General features: G+C 36.9%; 1 protein-coding gene across 1 annotated transcript in view; it reads left to right on the top strand.

Moving 5' to 3' along the window:
• TRPM3 (transient receptor potential cation channel, subfamily M, member 3) overlaps window positions 1-20,756 on the top strand; it is a gene marked incomplete at its 5' end in the record, with an annotated part of 233,452 nt that overhangs the window by 88,757 nt on the left and 123,939 nt on the right. The window contains 2 exons of the mRNA XM_009995032.1: window positions 18,817-18,896; window positions 19,559-19,763. Coding sequence (XP_009993334.1) covers window positions 18,817-18,896; window positions 19,559-19,763 — 285 coding nt within the window. The remainder of the gene's footprint in view (window positions 1-18,816; window positions 18,897-19,558; window positions 19,764-20,756) is intronic.

Here is a 20,756-nt window from a genome sequence, read left to right as displayed (position 1 = left end):
CAGGAATTATTTGCTGGGTGAAAACATAAATAATTTTGCTTTCACATCTCTCTCATAGGTATTTTTCCAGGTGTTTTGTTGCAGTTGCTCTTGGTGAGTTATTTTCTTTCTTTTAATCCTCTTTTCCAAGTCTTGCTAATAATCAAGGTTTTACTTTAAATAAATAATTTCCACTGAAATCAGCCACAGACTAAAGCAGAGTGTATATTAAAATTCTCGTGACAGATTATTTTAATTTAAACTGAAAATATCACTCCCTAACAAGTCAAAAATAATGGGACAGATATCTTCATTTAGAAGCTTAGATGTTCAAACTAATCTTTTATTAAATTAGTCTTCAATTAGTCAGTGACACTCTTTAGTGAGTCACTGCAGTGGGTACAGGATTATTTCTTAAATTTCTATAACCTTCCTTATATTGCTGTTGAACTGACAATAAAGTTGTCAGATAAAAAAATATTTACAGAAGCCATCAAGAAAACAAGAAAATAAAAATAATTTTAAAAACCCCCCACAACTAGAAGTGTTCCAGCACATTTTTTCTGGTTTGTTTTTTGGTTTTTTTTTTGTGTTTGGTTTGGTTTTGTATTTCTGAACAGAGAAAACAGTGTCAGATTTTAGTCACATTTAGTAAGACATTCTCAACGCTGGCCTTAATTTATTTTTTAAAAAAATAAACCTGTCTACAAGAGTGCTAATGGGGTCAACTTAGTTTCTAAGTTTGCTGAACCATAGGTAGCTCAGTAAGTTAGAAAATTACTAGTTTAAAATACATAAGCTAAAGGCCCTGTAGTAATGTCCCCCTCCATGGCCAAGTGGAAAAGGTAATTCAGTGTTATTTTTTTGTGTGAGAGCAACAAATTAAAACAACAAATCCACTTCACTGAACAATATTTAGCAGATCTCAGAGACTTCAATTAACCACATTTTAGTAAAGGTACTAATCTGTATTAAATTAAATCCTTCAAGGGCTCACGTTGAAACAATACATAAGTAGTAATCAGCAAGTCTTGATAGAGCAGCCTACTGGGGCAGATACCTGGAATGCGCTGTATAATCAAATTCCAAAAGATTTAAACACAACATTAAAAAAAAAAAAAAAAAAAAAAAAAAAGAGAGAGAGAGAGAGAGAGAAATTGCACAAGTCTTTTTTTTTTTTTTAAGTAAAAGTTTGTTTGTTTGTTTTTTCCTGTCACTAAATTTTAATATCCAGCATATTCAAAACTGCATAGTCAAAAAAGAAATAATAAATTCAAAGTCAAGTTAAAACAAGAAAGTAATTTAAAGCTGCTTACATGGCCTCCCTGTGAATCACCCACTTTGTACAAATCTTCAAATAGTAAGACTCTACTCTTCAATTGGGATTTTTTCCATCTCTGTAGTATGGGTATTCACTAAACTCAAAAGCTCTAATTAGCTGCAATTTGCATGTTTAATCCCTTGCAGAATCCTCTGGAACATTGCAAGCTGTATTCAATATGCAGTGCTGGAGAGCAGCAGTGATTTTTATTCTCAGTCATGCATATTTTTCTTTTAAGTAGAATTTAATAACTTTGTAGACTTCAAGTTTATTAATATCAGCACCATATTGTCTTTTAACCCACAGTATTTGATTTGTTTTTATTTAATGAAAGGCCCATACCATCTTGCTTTCCAAAGTACTTTCAGAACAAGGAATAAGGGTTTGCAGACATGATTGTATTCTAGCTTCTGTCACTGCAAATCTTAGTGCAAGTTTCATAGCAGGCAGAAGTGAAAAAACACCAAACTTAAAATACAAAATCAACCAATAACAACAATAAAAAAAACCCACCACAAACCAAAACCCCAAACTGAATGGCCTATTTGAAATGTTCACATAGATCACTTTGTTTCTAGGAACTCAAACTCCAACTTTATGATCAGTGGGTGAACAGGCAACCAATCTTGCCAGCCCTGTCTGACCCCTCAGCAACACTGAACTCCACCTGAGTCTTTGTGGGGTTACAGGGAGGAAATTGTATTTCCCATACCAGCAGCATTAGTGTTTTATATATTTTAAGCTATGTCTTATGTAGCCTTTATGAAGGAGAAGGAAGAGGGATTTACCAGCTTATAGAGCCAGGAGTGCAGTTCAGACTGGGAGCCACCTGGCTGAGGAGCAGCCCTGTGAGAAGGAACCTGGGGGTCTTGGTGTATAACAGGCTCACCATGAGTGAACAGTGTGCTGCAGGGGCAAAGAAAGCCACCAGGATGCTGGGCTGAATCAAGGGCATCACCATAAAGAAGTCATCATCCCACTCTACTCGGCACTTGTCAGGCCACAGCTGGAGTACTATGTTCAGTTCTGGTCCCTGCTCTACAAAAAGATGCAGACAGGCTGGAGAGGATCCAGAGAAGGGCCACGAGGATGATCAGAGGACTGTAGAACCTACCATATGAGGAGAGGCTTAGAAAATTGAGTTTGTTCAGCCTTGAGAAGAGAGGGGTTGGGGACACTTCATTACCATGTTCCAGTACTTAAAGGGTGGCTACCAAGAAGATGGAGTCACATGGAAAAGTCAAGGGGTAATGGGCACAAGTTGCTTCTGGGGAGATTCCGACTGAACACGAGGTAAATTTTTCACCATGAGGACAATCAAACATTGGAATGGTCTCCTAAGGGAAGTGGTATATTCCCCCACATTGGACAGTTTTAAGTCTCAGCCTACAAGGTGCTGAGCCATCTCGTATAAACTGTAGTAACTAGAAAGGTTGGACCAGATGATCCTTGAGGTCCCTCCCAACCTGGCATTCTGTGATTCTATGATCCTCTGCACGTGGATATCATCCATCAACATCATTTATCAAAACTACTTATTTCAAATTTAAGGGAAGAGAGGTCTCTGCAGTCAATGCCAGAGGGTGGGGTTATTGAGTAATGAAAATGTGTATTTTGCCCATTACCTGCTGTATTCATGCTTGCTGTTGATTTCCAGATTGGTGTAATGGAGATCCCCCACCCCAACTGTGTTTCATGCTTATACATGTAAGGAACCATGCAACAGTACCATTTTCTCTTTGAGACCATTCCTGGCAGCTGGTGCATGAAACTGGAACACAGAATCAGAAAACTGTTGTGGCCAAAAGCACAAGGAAGAGTGATAGAAATGTGAAAGCATGGGGCTTGTTTTCTTCATTGCCAGACACTAGTCCTTTAGATTTTCCAAAGTCATGACACTGCTGGTTGCCCACACAGGAATTTGCAGGATTTGAGATTTAGTGAGGCCCACCCAGGTTCAGTATAAAATTTTAATCGTAATGTTAATTCAAGGATTAGAAATGAAACTGTAGGACTGCCTTAATAGTCTTGATAAATCAAAGCCAGAATGGACTGAAAGAAGGCCTTTCAGTAAAGCTTTCACACATCAAGCAAAGCTAAATCCACAAATTAAAATGGGATAGAAAATCCAGTGAAATATTTGCTGTTATGTATAATGTAGGTTATAATTATGTGTTGATACACATAATGGTTAATATGATTAAATTCTAGTATAGATTACCTTTAAAGGTATTTCTTACACAATCATTTAAAATACTGCTTGAGTTTCCATGTCATGTCTTTTGCTTGAGGAATTCAGCAGGTTAAACCAAGTTAAAGACTTCCTGAGACTAAGATCCAAGCTGATTTTTTTTCCACAGTCCTTTTTGAGTAATACTTGTTCAGATCAAACACAAAAAGCATCTATCTTACATTTCCTGTGATTTTCTTCTTTTCTTTGTCTGTGGTTTAATAAGAAATACTGTCTCAAAGCTATTATTTTTCTTCTGCTTTGACCCTGAAAAAAGTAGTGACACTTTATCACATCATATTTGGTGTTTCTTTGTTATTAAAATACTATGGGTTTACTTCAGTTTAAGCTACATGGTTAGAAATAAGCATCAGTGAGAAAACAGTAATAATGGATTCATGTGCACAAAAAGAAAGAAGAAACGCAAAGACTTTTATTACATGCATCTTGGAAAGATGTGTGAGCTTTTACAGTCTTAGTTGAGTTACAGTACAGTTGGAATAATTATTGCATCAAATATAACTGCCCTGGAAGGTAAAATATCAATGAAAGCTGGGCAACTTTCAAACACTGCTTCCTTCTAGCTCAAGACCAGTGCATCCCTTTGAGGAAGAAATAAAACAGAGGAGTTAGGACATATTTGTTGATGAGTAAGGGTTTTCTGGAAAAAATTAAAAGGAATAAAGAAATTTACAGAATGTGGAAAGCCAGACTGGCAGCTTGGGAGGAATATAGGAATGTAGTCAGGGCATGCAGGGAGACAAAAAGGAAAGCTAAGGCCCACCCGCAACTAAATCTGGTGAGGAGAATCAAGTACAATAAGAAGGGTTTCTTTCAGTACAACAATTAAAAAAGAGAAGACTAGGAGAAAGGTAGGCCCACTGGTGAATGAGGCCAGTGCCCTAGTGGTAGAAGATACAGAGAAGGAGTTACTGAATGTCTTCTTTGCTTCTGTCTTCACTGCTGAAGGTGACCCTCTTGAATCCCATACCCTGGGGGAAAGAGATCAAGTCTGAAGAGAGGAAGACTTTCCCACAGTAGAGGAAGACCAGGTTAGAGGGCACTTAGCTAAACTGGACACCCATAAATCCATGGGCCCTGTTGGGATCCATCCATGAGTTCTGAGAGAGCTGGCAGATGTTACTGCTGGGCCACACTCCATCGTCTTTGAGAGGTCATAGAGAACAGGAGAGGTGCCTGAGGACTGAAGGAAGGCAAATATCACTCTAGTCTTCAAAAACAGCAAGAAGGAGGACCCAGAGAGCTACAGGCCAGTTAGTCTCACCTGTGTCCCTGGGAAGATGATGGAGCAACTCATTCTGGATGTCATCCCTAAACACATAGGAAGGTATTGAGCGTGGTCAACATGCATTTACCAAGGGTAAATCATGCTTGACCAATTTGCTAGCCTTCTATGATGACATAATTGGTTGGCTGGATGAGGGGAGAGCAGCAGATGTCATCTACCTGGAATTCAGCAAGGCTTTTGACACTGTCTCCCATAACATCCTCATTAGGAAACTGAGGGAATGTGAACTAGATGACTGGACAGTGAGGTGGATGGAGAGCTGGCTGTGTGACAGAGGGTTGTGATCAATGGAGCAGGGTCAACTTAGTGGACTGTAACAAGTGGTGTCCCCCAGGGGTCAATATTTAATCCGGTCTTGTTCAACATATTCATCAGTGACCTGGACAAGGGGTCAGAGTGTATCCTCTACAAGTTAGCTAATGATACCACGCTGTGAGGGGTCAGTGACACTCCAGAGGGCTGTGCTGCCATCCCGTGTGGCCTGGACAGGCTGGAGAGCTGGGCAGAGAGGAACCTAATGAGGTTAGGGGTGGATCTGCTGAAAATCAGTTCTGAGGAGAAGGATCTGGGAGTCCCGGAAGATAGTAAATGATCCATGAGCCAGTAATGTGCCTTTGTGGCCAAGAAGGCCACTGAAATCCCAGGGTGCATAAAGAAGAGTGTGGCCAGTAAGTTGAGAGAGGTCATGCTGTCCCTCTACTCTGCCCTAGTGAGGCCACATCTGGAATAGTGTATCCAGTTCTGGACTCCCAAGTTCCAGAGAGACTGGGAACTGCTAGAGAGAGTCCAATGGAGGGCAACAAAGACTGGGGTCTGGGGACTGGGGACTGGGGATCTGATGATGAAGAGCTCAGACTCTTTAGTCTGGAGAGCAGAAGGCTATGGGGAGTCCTTGTTAATGCCTATAAAGTATCTGAAGGGTAGGTGCAAGGAGTATGGAGCCAGACTCTTTTCAGTAGTTCCCAGTGACAAGGGGCAACAGGCACAAGCTGGAACATTTCTATCTGAGATTTGCTGAACTATGACATTTTGTATATGCTGCTTGCATCACTGCACAATTACACACACTTCCCCCGTGGCAGCATTGTATGTTCAAAACTTAAGTAAAGTACATAAAAACAGTTCCTTTTACTGTTCACAATGTCTGAATCCAAGTGTATCTGACAGTGTTGCAAATTGATAATTCACTCCAATGGCTTTATAAACATTCATATTCTCTAGATGTTCTCAACTTTTTCACTCACAATAGCGCAAATATGCCGTATATATTATTTTCCCTAAGGAAAAAATATCTGTAAGGTATTATTATACCCTTGATTAATTCAGGAATTTAATAATTAGTTTATGTTTTAGTTGTGCTTTTCTTAGTTATTTATTCCTGGGCTGAGACATTGCATTAGGTGGACAAGTGAAAATTGGAAAATATTTTTTAGGAAAATCAAATGTCAACAATCTTTGGGTACTTAAAAGAAGAAAAAAAATGTTAACTATGCAACTAATACTAGATTATAATAATGCTGAAATAATAGAATGCCAAAATCCCTAGAAAATAAAATACTATAATGCCAAACTTTGTTTAAGTGTTTCTAAGATAAATGTAACTGGTGCTGCAGGGAGTAAATTTCCTTTTTCAGAAACAAGTTTATAATCCATACTTCGGATTTGCTATGTGTTTGCTGTAGCAACTGGCCAGAAGATGTTTTAAATGAATGAAAGATTTTTCTGCTTTCTGGGGTGCCCCTCTCCAATAATAAAAGCCACTAAGTGTTGCTTTTGGTTGCAGATCTATCAGGCAACATCAGACTTTCTCTGGTATGCTCCATTGCATTTTGTCAGACAAGGCAGAGAAGAAGGTTTGCACTGGGAGGAGAGGAGCTATTCATACAGTGGTGTGGAAGGATCTAAACTTTCCAAAGTGGTTGGTTTTTTTTGCAGGAAAGAGCTATTGTACTACTCCATACACTATGAAGGCTACAGGGCTGCTCTCTCTTCCCCTGCTCACTTCAGTGGTAATTCCAGCTTGTTCCTAGAAGTTTTCTTTGTCTTGACCAGACATGGGCAAGTGCAGGAAACAAAAGTGAAAAGAAAGCATTTACCTTTTGTAATGCATTCTATGTCTCAATGCTTTCACCAAGTGTTGGACTAGTAGCTGAGACTTGAGTGTAAGCTCTCAAGCCTAAAAACTTGTCTGTACTTCCTCAATCCACTTTCATGTGGTTTGGTGAAAGGCAACTGTGAGCTGAAGTCAAAATATCGATTTCTGACCTATTCTGCTGAGAAATGTTTTCTTTAGTTGTATCTGACATCAGTATCAAAGCTTGCTAGCATTTTACTCACTTTGTTTCAAGTGGTCTGTCACTGGCATCATTTATTAAACTCTTCCCTTTATTTAAGAGTTAAAGTAGGGTGGTTTTGGTTTACCATACCACTGAAATCAAAGGTCACGATGGATCACAGAATAAAAAATTACATCCAAAACAGAAAATATTGGAACTGTTCTTTTAATGCCGTATGTCCACTATCTCTTTACAAGAATGCATATAAACAAGCTAATGATGAAATCACTGCTGTCAGTGTCACAATCTGGCTATCAGACTCTAAATGACACATGGGGCTTGACATGTGCCTAAAAAGTTATGTCTTTGCTATTTGTTGTTTCCTTGGGCAGAAATCAGTAAACTTTGGTGAGCAAAGTACTGAGAAAAATAAGAGATGGAGGTTCTGGGACAGAAAATGGAATTGCTACATACATATAGGATCTATGCACTTTAGTACCTAAGTTTTGTATAATAGAGTTGGCAAGAGTGGTCCAGGAAGGTACCCTTCATAGCTTCCAGCACAATCTGTACATGCTGATGAATCTGACATGAAGATAGTTACAAGAAAAGCTTAGAACTCCTGGCTGAAATTTTACCAATACCAGGGGACCAAGTTTGCCATCTGGCATGATGTGTCAACAGCCTGGAACTTGTGTTTTCCTCCCATTTTTTTTGGTGTGGTTAGTGCTCTAAATGGTTTACAATAATAGTGCTGATTGTGGTTTTTGGTGCATGGAGGATGCAGCAACCATTTGTTCCCTGTCTCTACAGGCTTTGCTGTGGTATCCAGAAAAGTCTTTTAAAAAGTGAATAAACTCGATTGGCAATACCTCATCACAGTGGAGAACATAACTTGAATTTTTGCTGTAAAGATATATTCCATAGGTTCTGCCATATTGTTCTCCAGGGTAGAGCAGGATTAAGTCTACGCCAGACTTCAGTTAATGAGAGTAAACCATGGTTTCCTGAAGATTGCTGTCCCATGATAATGGCTTCTCTGAAATTGTGTGCTGAGTTTTGAAGTAATTTCAGCTCTCTGGAAATGTTGGCTGTGTGCTACAGCTTTGGAGTCGTAACACAATTCACACAGTGTGTTTTTGGTCTCTTTCTCACGTCTGGTTCTGGTAGCCATTCATATGCCTGAAGACTTTTCTTTTTGTAGGTGAAGAAACTACAAAATTACTTTCACATTGACAGGTTTGTGCCAGATTTCCCATAAAAATAAGCTGCATTCTTAAGTTAATAAGTTGTGTGACTCTTGAAAATCTGGGGCCTTTTTTCTGTCATAGTGAGAGATGGATGCAAGTCCTCTGTGCTATTTTTGGAGTGGTACTGTGAACTTGTCATCTATAATTACTGCCTGCACATTATTCTGTCCCTGTCCATCCCAGTAGTAATTCCTTGATTTGACAGCAATTTGCCATTTTATGTAATGAATTAAGAAAATCTTCACAAGTTAGCACTTTATGAAGCTGTTTACAGAGACATTTGGAAAAATAGGCATGGAACTTGCATTATTAATGGAAAAAGGAGAAAAGATATGCCTGTTTGAGGAAACAGTCTACTATGAGCAAGGTTATTTTAATTTATTATTTGAAATTCTAATGGTATTTATTTCTCACCAGTTCATAATTATTTCTTAATGTGTTAAATATTCAGCCATTTGATCTGACGTGTCATTTCCTGAAATTTATCTTTTTATAGTTCTTTCCTCGTAGAAATCTCTGTCCTGCTACTTCTGCACTGAAGGTCCACTACTCTAACAGTTATACTTTAGGATGAAAATAAGAAACTTAGACAGACAGTCCCAGTTTATGTGTCCCACTCATGAATATCTAAAAAAAAATGTCATATTAGTCCTGCATATCACATGGCAGCAGGGATGCCTTTAATTTTTCTTTAAAATGTACACCATATAAATGAATTTCCCTTGGACAATGAGAAAATATGAGTATCAACCTGAAATATTTCTGTAATATTTTATACCCGCTTCATATCAGATGTTGGTATATCAGACTGGGCTATGTTGCAAAGAATAGGTATGTTTGCCACTTCCTCTGTGCCTGTAAAAACCAACAGCTGTGAAGACTTGACAGAACACATACCTGCTTCCAGATGTCTCTTGGTTGCAGCTGAAGTCAACTTAAAATAATTAGTCCAAAGAGATAATATGATTTAGACTGTGTTGTTAAATCTTCATATGTGATTTGAAACTGATTCAATTTTTTCTAACTTGATGCAAATTCCACTTGACCCTATCTACCTAATAATGTGACATAATCAGTAAGTATAACATTTCGTTCCAATATATGGAACTTGAGCAGTAAGATTATCACTGTAAGAAAGCACAATGTTGTAAGTTTATTCCATATCAGACAACTGGCAGTATCAAGTCTGCATAATAAGGGCTCATATAATTCAAAATCACATAGTTCCAAAATAAATTTAAAAAAAAAAAAAAAAAAAAAAGTGAGGCAAGAATTTCCCCTTAAGACACAGAAAGCCTGAGAAATATCACAGATACACTGGACTGTGCTCCCAGGGTGAGAGGTGCTTCTCCTTGGGCTTTTTTGATCCTGTGTCTATTTGGTGACAGTGTTTATGCAGGGAGCTGGGGTGGCAGTTTCTCCTGCCAGAAGCCTGTTACGCCCTCATGTTTTGTCAAGCAAAATGGAAGAGGAAGTTATCAACAGGAAAGAAGAGACAGCGTCATGCTTGCCCTTGATTTGGTGAGTGAAGGTGTTTTCAAACAGGATGACCGTATAGGAGATACCTAGATGCAAGGAGTCTCCAGGAGAAAAGAAGGGAATAAATGGTGAAGAAGCACAGAGAGGTGTAGAGAAGGAAAAGGATGTTGCCCGGCACAAAACAAAAACCTCTGATGTTTTGCCTTCTGGGTGTTTTAGCAAGCAGACTCAATTTTTCCCTTCTTCAGCAAAGGGAAGCTTCCCTGTTTTGCATCTGTGAAAATGGTAAGTTTGACTCAGCAGAAGAGGAGGGAGAGAAAAGAGCTGATCATCAGTGTTGTCTCATTTCTTTTAACTGACTCTTCTCTTCCTCCATTTCTCTAAAAAGAATGTCTGGAGGAAGGTTAGAGGGTGGTGAAACTAGGATCTCATCCAAGGCATTCTAGCAAAGGATGCCTTGTAGGGCTGCACTATCCAGAGGTTCAAGAAGGACTTGCAGGTAACGCCAGGGCTGGAAGATTAGATGAAATATGAACAGTGATGTATAGTTGGTCCATTTGAAAGTTTAGGCTTGGGGAACATCTGGAATCCCCATTCCTTCAGTCCCTTTGAGACAATTATGTACAATTTAATTTTAATTACTTCATCAGCTCAGCACCTGCACTGTGACTAGCAAATCACCTCCATCTAACGAAAGAGCAGACAATGTTAAAGCAGTCATACATTTGTGGAGTAGAATGAGCAATTTAAAAATCGAGCTCTTCAGACCAAAATTAGATACAGTTCAAAACTCCTACATGTGCATTTTTTCCTCATGATTTTGTATTAGAGAGCAATGAGATGTGTCTTAATATAAAGGCTATTTTATTTTCTTAATTTGAGGAGCTGAGAATAATGTTGCACTTTTATAGAAGCCAAAAACAAGTTCATTGGTTTAAAAGATGAATAGTTTGCCAGTGCTCAATGGCAAAATAATATTTCCTGTATATTCTACTTTCCAGTTACTCATGAGCAGCTGTAGATTTTCAGTATTAAATGTTTCATTATGATTTCTTAAGCTACATTTTACATAAGTTAGAGTTCCATATGGTTGTATTGTTTGCTGTCAGGTTTTTATTAAAACAGATGGATTTTTTTAAACAGTTTTTTTTTATTATTAGTATTATAAATTCTTTTCTACACTGGAGTGAAATATTTGGGTTATCCTAGATACTTCTGTGAAAGCATTAACACAGTGCTCACTGGTGGTCAAGAAACCAAAATAATTTTTAAATAGGAATTATCAGGAAATTAATAGATACCAAATCAGTGAATGTCCACTTGCCACAGTATGAACCTGTAGTTCATCTTTGGTGCACAGTTCTGGTTGCTCCTGGAAGGAAGGAGAAACTTAACTGAAAAAGGTTTGGAGAAGGGCATCAAGGATGATAAAAGGTAACAATTGTTTCTATGTGCAGAAATACATGGTAAATAGTTAAGAATGTTTCTTGATGTCAGGCAGTGGCTGAGCTCCACCAAGCCATTCACCCCCCCAACCAGTGGGATGGGGATGAAATTGCAAGAATAGAAGTGAGAAAACTTGTGGGTTGAGATAAAGACAGTGCAATAAGTAAAGCAAAAGCCACACATGCAAGCAAAGCAAAACCATGACTGGGTGTGAAAAGGATGGGTAGGAACTGGCTGTTCAGTGCCTCTATCAGTAGTAAACTTGATGGGAAAGTATGAAGAGCTGCATTCAAAACAACAGCAAAAATAATCCTACTGTAACAGAAAGACGATTTTAAGGATGCTGAAAGTTTGCATTAAATCAGCAGAAAAAATTGTGGAAGAAAGCCAATGGAGGGTTACAGAACACATATAAATCACAACATAGGAAGTACATGAGCAGAATATAGTTGCTAGCTGAAAACCTATTAAGAAAAAGCGTTGTATACATTCAACATGTTTTTCCTTTTCTCTAGCACATATTTATGGCAACTGTAGAGACAGGATAGTGAGCTAGATGAACCCAGCATCTGATCAAGTAGGATTTTCTTGCTAGAAAGAGGTTTATTTACTTATTTAAACACCTTTAACCTCACAGCAGATTTCATTAAATCATAAATGTTTATTTAAGGAAACATCATTAATGAAATCACAAGGCTTAATTCTTCCCCTCATATGCCAGTACCTGTAAGAAGGAAATAGAGGAACTTTTTGAAAGTGTTATTTACAATATATCCTTCATTTAAATGAGTTTTTTCTTTAAAATTTTCCCCTTGCACTTCTACTGAGCTTGAAAAGGTCTGTAGGAGCCTGGATGTCTACAGCAATTCTTGAATCTCGTAATTCTCCTTGATTCTTTTTGAAATGTCTGATAAACATTCCAGTTAATTTATCAGTGGCATGGATAAGAACAACTGGTCACATATGCTTGGTCTATATATTTTGAAAACATGTAAAACATAAATACAAATTTGCATTGCAACATTATCAGAGACATAGTTTCATTTTTCTGTTACTTTGCAGTAAGAAAAATACCAGATATAATGTCTAGAATCATAACCTATTGACTGAAAAGTTCCAAATTATTTTTAAATTACTGTATTTCTTCTAAGTATAGTATAAAATTACATCTGGTAAACAATGCTAACAGATAAATCCTGTAACATACTGTAGTTTTAAGTGACTGCATTCTATGCCCTCCTACTCTGTACTGAATACAGCTTGATTTTCAAGACAATTCAACATTCTTCTTGAAACAACTCTGATGATAAAGTCTTTGGGAAGTCAGTTAAAAGAACAAAATGTACAGAAGTATGGCTCTAGTCTGTAAAGGCCTGATGACCAGCCTCTAAGATATTTGTTAGTAGTAATAAACATCTATTAGAAAAAGAAATATTTTGCACAGGGACATCAGTTCCTAATGCTTCAAGCAAAAAATAAAAGTGCTTATAATGCTTGTAATTGGGCAATGCTGAAAGGAGGGGTAGAAATTTGCCTTGAGCACACCAAGTATTAAGGTTATATTGAAGTATTTACATCCTTTTTTGTAATCTAGCTACAGTAATTCACAAAAACAGGGTCTTTACTCACAGACAGTGGGATTTGCGTAAGTGCCCATTTGATTAAGGAACACTAATTGCATCAGATTGCAACAGCACCGATCCAGTTCAGTCAACAGATGCTACTGCAAATCCAATCTGTAATTTGCTTCAGCAATAATCTGTTGCCTGTCCAGCTGCTGCCTGTCCAGCTGCTCTGCCCCTCTGCAAGGTAGAGAAAGGCTTATAACAACACCTCACTTTCCTCAGTGAAGCCTGTCATCTAACTTGGCTACTCACTGGAGATAAAAGAAGTTGGGAAGCAGACGGTTAGAACTGCCTTCAGTTCTGCTCTGCCACTGATGTTACAGGTTTCTAGAATCGTCATTCTTAGTGCTCTTTTTAAAAATAATGTTATTTCAGAGGCTAGCAGTTAAGCACCTCTGAATCATGTTAAAATCTGCCAGGATGTATCTTCCTGAAAAATTTATATATCTGATTAATGCTAAATATTTGTTCTTCTCTTTTATGACGAGTCAGTACTCAGGTCACTGCTATACTGCTATTTGAGAGATCGTTTCATTAACAGTGAGCTGGGTTGAAAATGTAAATAATGTGTAAGTTTGTAACATTAAATGGGCAACATCACATTCTCTAAAAGCACTATTTTGCAATTGCACTATTGTGAAAAATAAAAACCAAACAACTATCTGTCTGTATTGGCTATTTCTTTATTACTTGTTGAAATATAGGAATATCTCTGGCACTGGTAGTTTCATTGCCAGAGAGCTGTGAGATTAACACATGTTTAAGTGAACTCTGGCAGACAGTTAATTCTTCCAGAGCATCAGTGGCATATGCCAACTGTACCTAAGTCCCTATGTATAGAACATCATTTGTGCCATCAGGTGTCATATGTATATAACTCTTGTTGCTTGTATTGATTTCTTATGACAAAAGGTATGGCTTCTGTGCCAGGTTACTTTTCAAGCTGAAACCAACAATCAAGAACAATCTCCAGAATCTTGCCAAGTCCAAGTACCGAAGTTTGACTTCGAAGACAGATTTGGATTTTCACTCGATCATGGGAAGTCTTTCCTGCCCAAGCCAAATTCCCTTAAAGAGATCTCACAAGAGATGTGCAGGGTCTCTGTTGTTCTGATCTTTGTGCTGGAGAAGTCTCACAGGTTGTAGCTTGGCTAGAACAGAGTGTGTATATATTTACATACAGAGTATGTATATGTACATACTGCATTATATACAATACAAATAAAATACATATATGTATTTTACACAAAAAACTCAAGGAACCAAGAGAGAAAAAAAAAAAAAGTCATGGATTACCCAGCCTAGCAGAAGCTTCCCAGTATATGAAGTATAGAAGTTGATGCATATGCTCAGCCTTGCCCGTCCTGGACCCAACACAGCTCATGTACGTTCAGAATAGTTCAGTGCTTGTGTATTCATCAGCATCAAGGGTGGACAGAATGTTCTCCATACATCAGATGGAGATTTATTGAAAAGACAAGGAGGGTATGTATGCATACGTAGGAGTAGAGAGGAATTCATACAAATTTGGGGAGGGCATGGGAAGAGAGTAAAAATATTTTATGTTTGGAAAACTCTTGAAGTCAGTAATTGAACACACATAATTGCTCTGTACAAAAAATTTTAAAAAATAATAAAAAAAAATCTAAGTGTTGTTCATATGAAAAGGTTATACTTTCATATTGATATTAAGAGGGTACAGTAAAGAAATAGCCCCCAAGTTTGTAAACATTCAAGTTGTGATTTAAATTGCTGACTTTTAAGTAATCTGAAAACAATGCAGTTGCTTGTCTGAAAAACAAAGGTTTATGTTTATGACCTTCTGAAAAGTTGTGTTCTCTACAGTATAGCAACTGTGGTGAGAAGCAGTGACAACCCCCAGCTTTGGAAAAATGCTGTTGTTGATTAATTGCAATATATTTCAACTGTGTATAGATTTCTCCCGGTCACCCAATAAAAACACTGTTTTCATTCTTTGGAGATGAACAAATCTCTCTTGTGTGCTCAGGTTCTTTCCAGCTTAGTACACTGTTTCTTTTGAAGGATATTTTTCCCTGGGTTGAATTTAAGAACTCAGGGCACCTTATCACACTTCACAAGCTCCCTTTCTAAGGGGGGAAGAGGAGGGGGAAGGAAACCCTTGAGGGCTTGCGCCAGTTAAATCCCAGCTCTGCGGGGATTTGTTTTTCTTTTGGTGTTAGATTAAAAGTTCAAACTAAGCGGTGTTGTGAGACTGCGTGTGAGTGTCCACCGAACCCTTAACGAGTCTAATCCCAGACCAGCACATTCCAAACAGCTCGTGGGTGCAAGGGCTTCGCTCGCTCTCTCATCTCCGTGCCAGGACAGACCGAGCACCTTGCTCGGGGGGCGGTCGCCAAGCTGCTCTTAGCGCTGATCGCCAGCAGGGAAGCGTGGGCTGCAGAGTTTGCTCCAGGACACAAACACAGAGTTTGACGCTCAGGTAAAGAAGAGGGAGAAAAAAAATGTTTTTGGTGGGATTTTTAAGCTTTATAAAGAGAGAGGGACTTAACACAGATCTGAGCTATGAGTAAACTAAATCCAAGTATAAGTATGGCATGTACTTTAGGAATTCACTGTGGGCTTCAAGTTGTCTTATGAATTAATGCTGAAAGAGTGCTTATGAAATAAGAGAAAGAGAAGACAAGCTGCTTGCTCTACTACTGTTGAAAATACTTTGCTATGCTTTTCTGAACTATTGAACTACTTTTCTACTTTATTAATTCACATTATGAACAAAAGGTTATTAATGTGTTGATTTCCTCAGGTTATTCTAATTTTGTTATGAAGACTCTATGGCAAGTAACAATATATACCTCTGAACCTTGTATTTCATTGCAAATTATCTCTGTTACAGAGATATAACTCGCGCAGGGCAGTGAAATACAATGCTTGCTTTCTTGCTTGCTTCCTGTGTGTCTCTTTCTTTTTCAAATGAGAAGGAATTATGAAATTGCTAAATCATGCTTTCAGGCACTATGACTCTGTTAGGTGGAATAGTACATTGTTTGAGATTCAAAAGCTGGAAGGTCTATTTTACCTCATGTAAATAAATAACTTTCTAAATCAAACTATTATTTTTTCAATATTACATTTGCAGAAGTATGATGAAAATTCAAATGCAAATTATCATTATGTATAACATAGCTCAATTTCTATTCAACTTTCAAAGGCAGCATGGAAAAGAGTAGGAAAACAAATTTTAAATGTCAGTTTATTCAGTTTTGAAAGCTTGCTTGTATACTTAAGTAAGTTTTCTGTGAAGTACCTGTTGTGGCAACTTTTTGTACTGGATCTTGAGGCTTAGAGAAATTGAATTAGTGGTCACCTTTGGAAAAGATACACTAGGACTATGCAGTAAGTAAGTTCGCCGATGTAATTTTTTTTTTCTTTTTTTTTTTTTTTTTCAGAAAAGTATGTAAAGTGTATGAAATTTAATAAAGGATGTTTTTCGGGAGTGTTGACAGTATGAATTATAATCATATGTTATATGAGCTGAAGAAAATTTGGCTTATAAAAGATTTTCATGCTTTCTAGAGAAGATAAAGTCATGTATTTAATGTTAAAACTAACAAGATGAAGATAAAACTGCAAATGTCCATTTATTATCAAAAAGTTTCTATAAATACGTGTATATATATATTTATATATGCATAAAAAAAAGGAGACTCATAAATCTGCAGCATCTTGTCAGTGTGTGTCTTCTTAAGGCAATATGGAAAGCTCATTTAGTCTTGGAGCTCAAAGGGGATAAAGTTAAAAAATATGTGGTCCATACAGTAAAGTATGTAATTTCAAATGTTAGCATTGCAATACCTGAATAATAGTTGTAATTTCTTTATTTCTCTACAACACTCAGCAAAAATAAAACCCCTAATTTTCCCATGTAGTTTACTTTCAAAAGTTCTACAGTAAGAAGAACACATGAAGTTCATAAAGTTTACTCTAGATGCTTTGACAGTTCTAGAAAGTTAGTTTATAAAAAGCCTTTATTTTCTGGAAAAGACTACTAAATGGAGAAATTACTCAGTAATGCCTTAGACATCTAAGCTCATTTGACTGTATGATATACAATATTTTGATGACAATGATGATAATTATTGTTATTATTATTATTGCCTATATCATAGGCTTGTAAGCATGTAGCAGTTGTAATAAATTAGAACCTTAAGATAACTTCTCCTACATAAACTGATTTTTTTTTTTGCTTTTTCAGAATTTTGTTAAACTGTGCTTTGTGTAAAAATGAAACAAAACCTGCCCCACTTTCTAGAATATATTCACTTTCTATTTGCCACCTTAAGAAAGAGCAATCAAATGCAGTTCTATTTAATGTTTTTAATAAACTTTTATTTTTCCTGACAGTAGGAGTCTTAATAGGATGTCTGCCATTCCTACAAATTTAACAGGTTTTTTAAAATAAAAATGAGAATAGAGTAAGGTAAAAATATTCTTATGTAACATGAGTTACCATTAGGTCCAGTCAGGGATTATCTTCTCTGAAAAAGACAAAAGAATCTTTTTTTGTGTGCTGAGAGTGATAAATGATGAGTATAACTAGAAATATTGTGGTACTTCATAGTTTATATTAATGACATGCATTGACTCCAAGAAACATCCACAGTTCATGATAATTTTCACAAGTCCCAGAAACCTGTGCTTCTGGATTTAAACATGAAAAACAGGATGTAGATTGATTTGACAATAAGGTAACATGAGATAGTAAGGCAAGATAGTTTACCCTTTAGTCTTGCAATTTCATATTTTGTCTTTTTATAGAAGTGAGATGCTCAGTTTTCCTGTATATTCTCTAGAGCTCATTTCACATTACTTAACCTTTAGGTAACTTTGTCTTAATTTCTAATTCTGTTTATGCTGTGGAATGAAATAGGTAACTTTAGTATTTAAATACATTTTATGAAATGTATCTGTTTGCAATTAATTTTCAAAGGAAAATTTCAACTAATTTACTTATTAAATGAAAGAATTTATCTGAGGGAATCTTTTAGAGACATTCCCAGAATTTGGATTATATGGAGTGAGGTCTGAATAGTTTAAAAAAGGATTTCAGAACTCTGAAAGTCTTGTTTGTTGGGGGTTTTTTATTATTATTTTTCCTATCCATCTATGTTTCTTTTAGAAAAGATCTTGTGTATATGTAAAAGTTAAGACTACACTGTAGGAAATTACTTACTTCTCTGCAAATATGTTGGGGAAGATCTTGAGTGTTATGAACAGGCATAGTTTCATTGAACTCAGTCAGTCTTAGAGGTTACATCAGCTCACCATTTGTAACTTAAAGATTTTTGTGTCTCATTTCAGAAGCATCTCTTCCTTTCTTTTTTTTTCATTAAGAGATCCACATATGAAACTAGTTTCTGGCTCCATGATAAACAACACTCTCAGTACTTGTATAAACAATTGCATTAGAATTATATTCTAAGCTTTATTGTAATATATTTATTTTCTAGTTTCTGAGATTTTTTTTTAATTTAAACTGACTTAGTTTAGTTGCTAAAATGGAAATACATTAATTTTTTTTAAGTATTTTTAATGAACACGCATGTTTTTTCTCTACCATGTAAAAAGTTTTCCAGTTTGAATTTATTCTTCTCCAGTGATTCCTACTATAAAGAAAACAGATGACAGCATCAAAGTCATCTAGCTAGAGAATATGAAACAATCTTAAGATCTTGTGTTGGATGCTTATCTCTGGCAGGAAACCATAGTTCTAATTGAAAAAGTTTCTCTGTGCAAAATGTGCTTTGTGTACCTGCAAAGCCAGTGAAGTTTTCTTTTATGTTTGAAGTTCCCCTTCAGTTGTACTATAAGTTGTGTTTAATAAACAAACAGAGTTTACACCTTTTCTCTTCTCTTTTTTAGGCACAGAAATCATGGATAGAAAGAGCATTTTACAAGAGAGAATGTGTTCACATCATACCCAGCACCAAAGACCCCCATAGGTAATGGTATGCTATTTGTGTGAAAAATGGAAATCAGTTACAAGATAACATTTATGTGCATGTGTGCATATGTATGTACATGGACATAAATAGTTTTTAATTACTTATTTGATCAAAAGGTTGTTGAATTACATCTGGAGTGATGTATTCCTGTGGGCACTATTTCTTTAAGTATCAAAACGTATTTAATAAAAAAACCCAAACAAACACAAATCAAAGTTTTACCAGCACCTATGTTTAATTTTCTTCTTTCTTCAGTATTCAGTGCCATAAATATTTAGCTCAATTGGATGCATGACACACAATACTATTGAAAGAAAATAATTGCAGTGAATTATCAAGGTAAAACACATGCTAGTCCATGCAAAAGCTGGTTACTTGGCCTGATGTCATTTGAAGACAGTAGAAAATGCTATTTAACTTCATTTTGTATGCTTTTAGAACAAAGCATTGTTTTATTGAAATATAAGAGAGTCCAAGGTAAACAATATCATAGAAAGAAAAAATAATATATATATTATGTTGCTTCTACAGTTAGAGGCTTCAGATAGCAGAAAAGTATTGAGCAGAGTTGAAAAAGAGTATCTTTTGAAGGTTTGTAGACCATTTCTGTGTTCAGTTCATACATGCACATGACTCAAGTTTTCTCTTTAATGTCATAGGTGTTGCTGTGGGCGTCTAATAGGTCAACATGTTGGACTGACTCCAAGCATCTCCATTATTCAGAATGAGAAAAATGAAAGCAGGCTGGCTCGCAATGACATCCAGTCAGAGAAGTGGTCCATCAGCAAGCACACACAGCTCAGCCCGACGGATGCTTTTGGAACCATTGAGTTCCAAGGAGGAGGCCACTCCAATAAAGCCATGGTAACTGTGCTTTTATCTTAGATACATAGAGCTCCTAGCTCAAAAGAAGGCATTCACAAAACATCATTATTTCTTAACTTCATCCTGAAGTATTGTTTAAAGACTGTGCCATAGGGTTTAGTGTTTTATGTGCCAAGGGACTGGTGAACAGGATTAACTGTAAAAGAAGGAGTGCAGCGTAAGGGGCTACCTTTATGAAGATTCAAGGCATGCTCATATGCTGCTATCTTGATTTTCTTCCAGTGATTCTTCAGCCCTCTTTTTCCAAGTAATTTTAGAATTCAATTGTGGTTTCCCATTGCTGGGTGTGTCTGCAAGGCTGAGAAATTTGAAATATACCAAATTTCTTTTAATCTCACTTGAGACATATGTTGAACCAGTTAGACTTACTGGTTCATCTTTCAATGAAATAAGAGGCCTAGTAACTGTTTAAGCTAGGAATTGGGAAATTTCTATCCTATGCCACAGATTTCCCTCATAAAGTTACTTTATCATAGTCCGTACTATAGAGCAAAACCGAAGCATAGTAATCTGAAGGTATTGCTCCACAAAGTTGGAGAGATGTTTCCAGCACCCACACTAACCTGTGCATCTACTTCTTCTGTGTGGCATTACATGAAAAGAAGAAGCTCTCTGGCTCTATCTAATAGGAAGAAACTGAGACACTGAGAATGAAAGATGAGTGTGTACCTAGCACATGGTGGCCAAAACACTTGTTTGGGTGGCAGTGAATGCAGAAGCAGAACCCCTGGGTGCTCTGCAGAATAACCTGCCCAACAACTCAGAAGCATCTTTGCCTGAATTCTTCCCAACAGTTCTCTCACTTCTGTTATGGTTCTAGATGGACTAGATGCAATTAAGAAGTCAGGTGCTATAATCACAAGCACCAGATATTTTCGTTAGGTGGATGCATAGGTGCTGAAGATGGAATGACGACTTGAGTGGATTTTTCTGTTTGCTCAGGTAGATGGAAAAATGATGTCTTTTTCCTGA

Source organism: Chaetura pelagica, unplaced genomic scaffold, assembly GCF_000747805.2.
Source record: "Chaetura pelagica isolate M959 unplaced genomic scaffold, ChaPel_1.0 scaffold330, whole genome shotgun sequence".
NCBI classification, from domain to species: domain Eukaryota; kingdom Metazoa; phylum Chordata; class Aves; order Apodiformes; family Apodidae; genus Chaetura; species Chaetura pelagica.
Note: the sequence above shows the minus strand (reverse complement) of the source record. Positions and strands in the feature narration are given on the sequence as shown.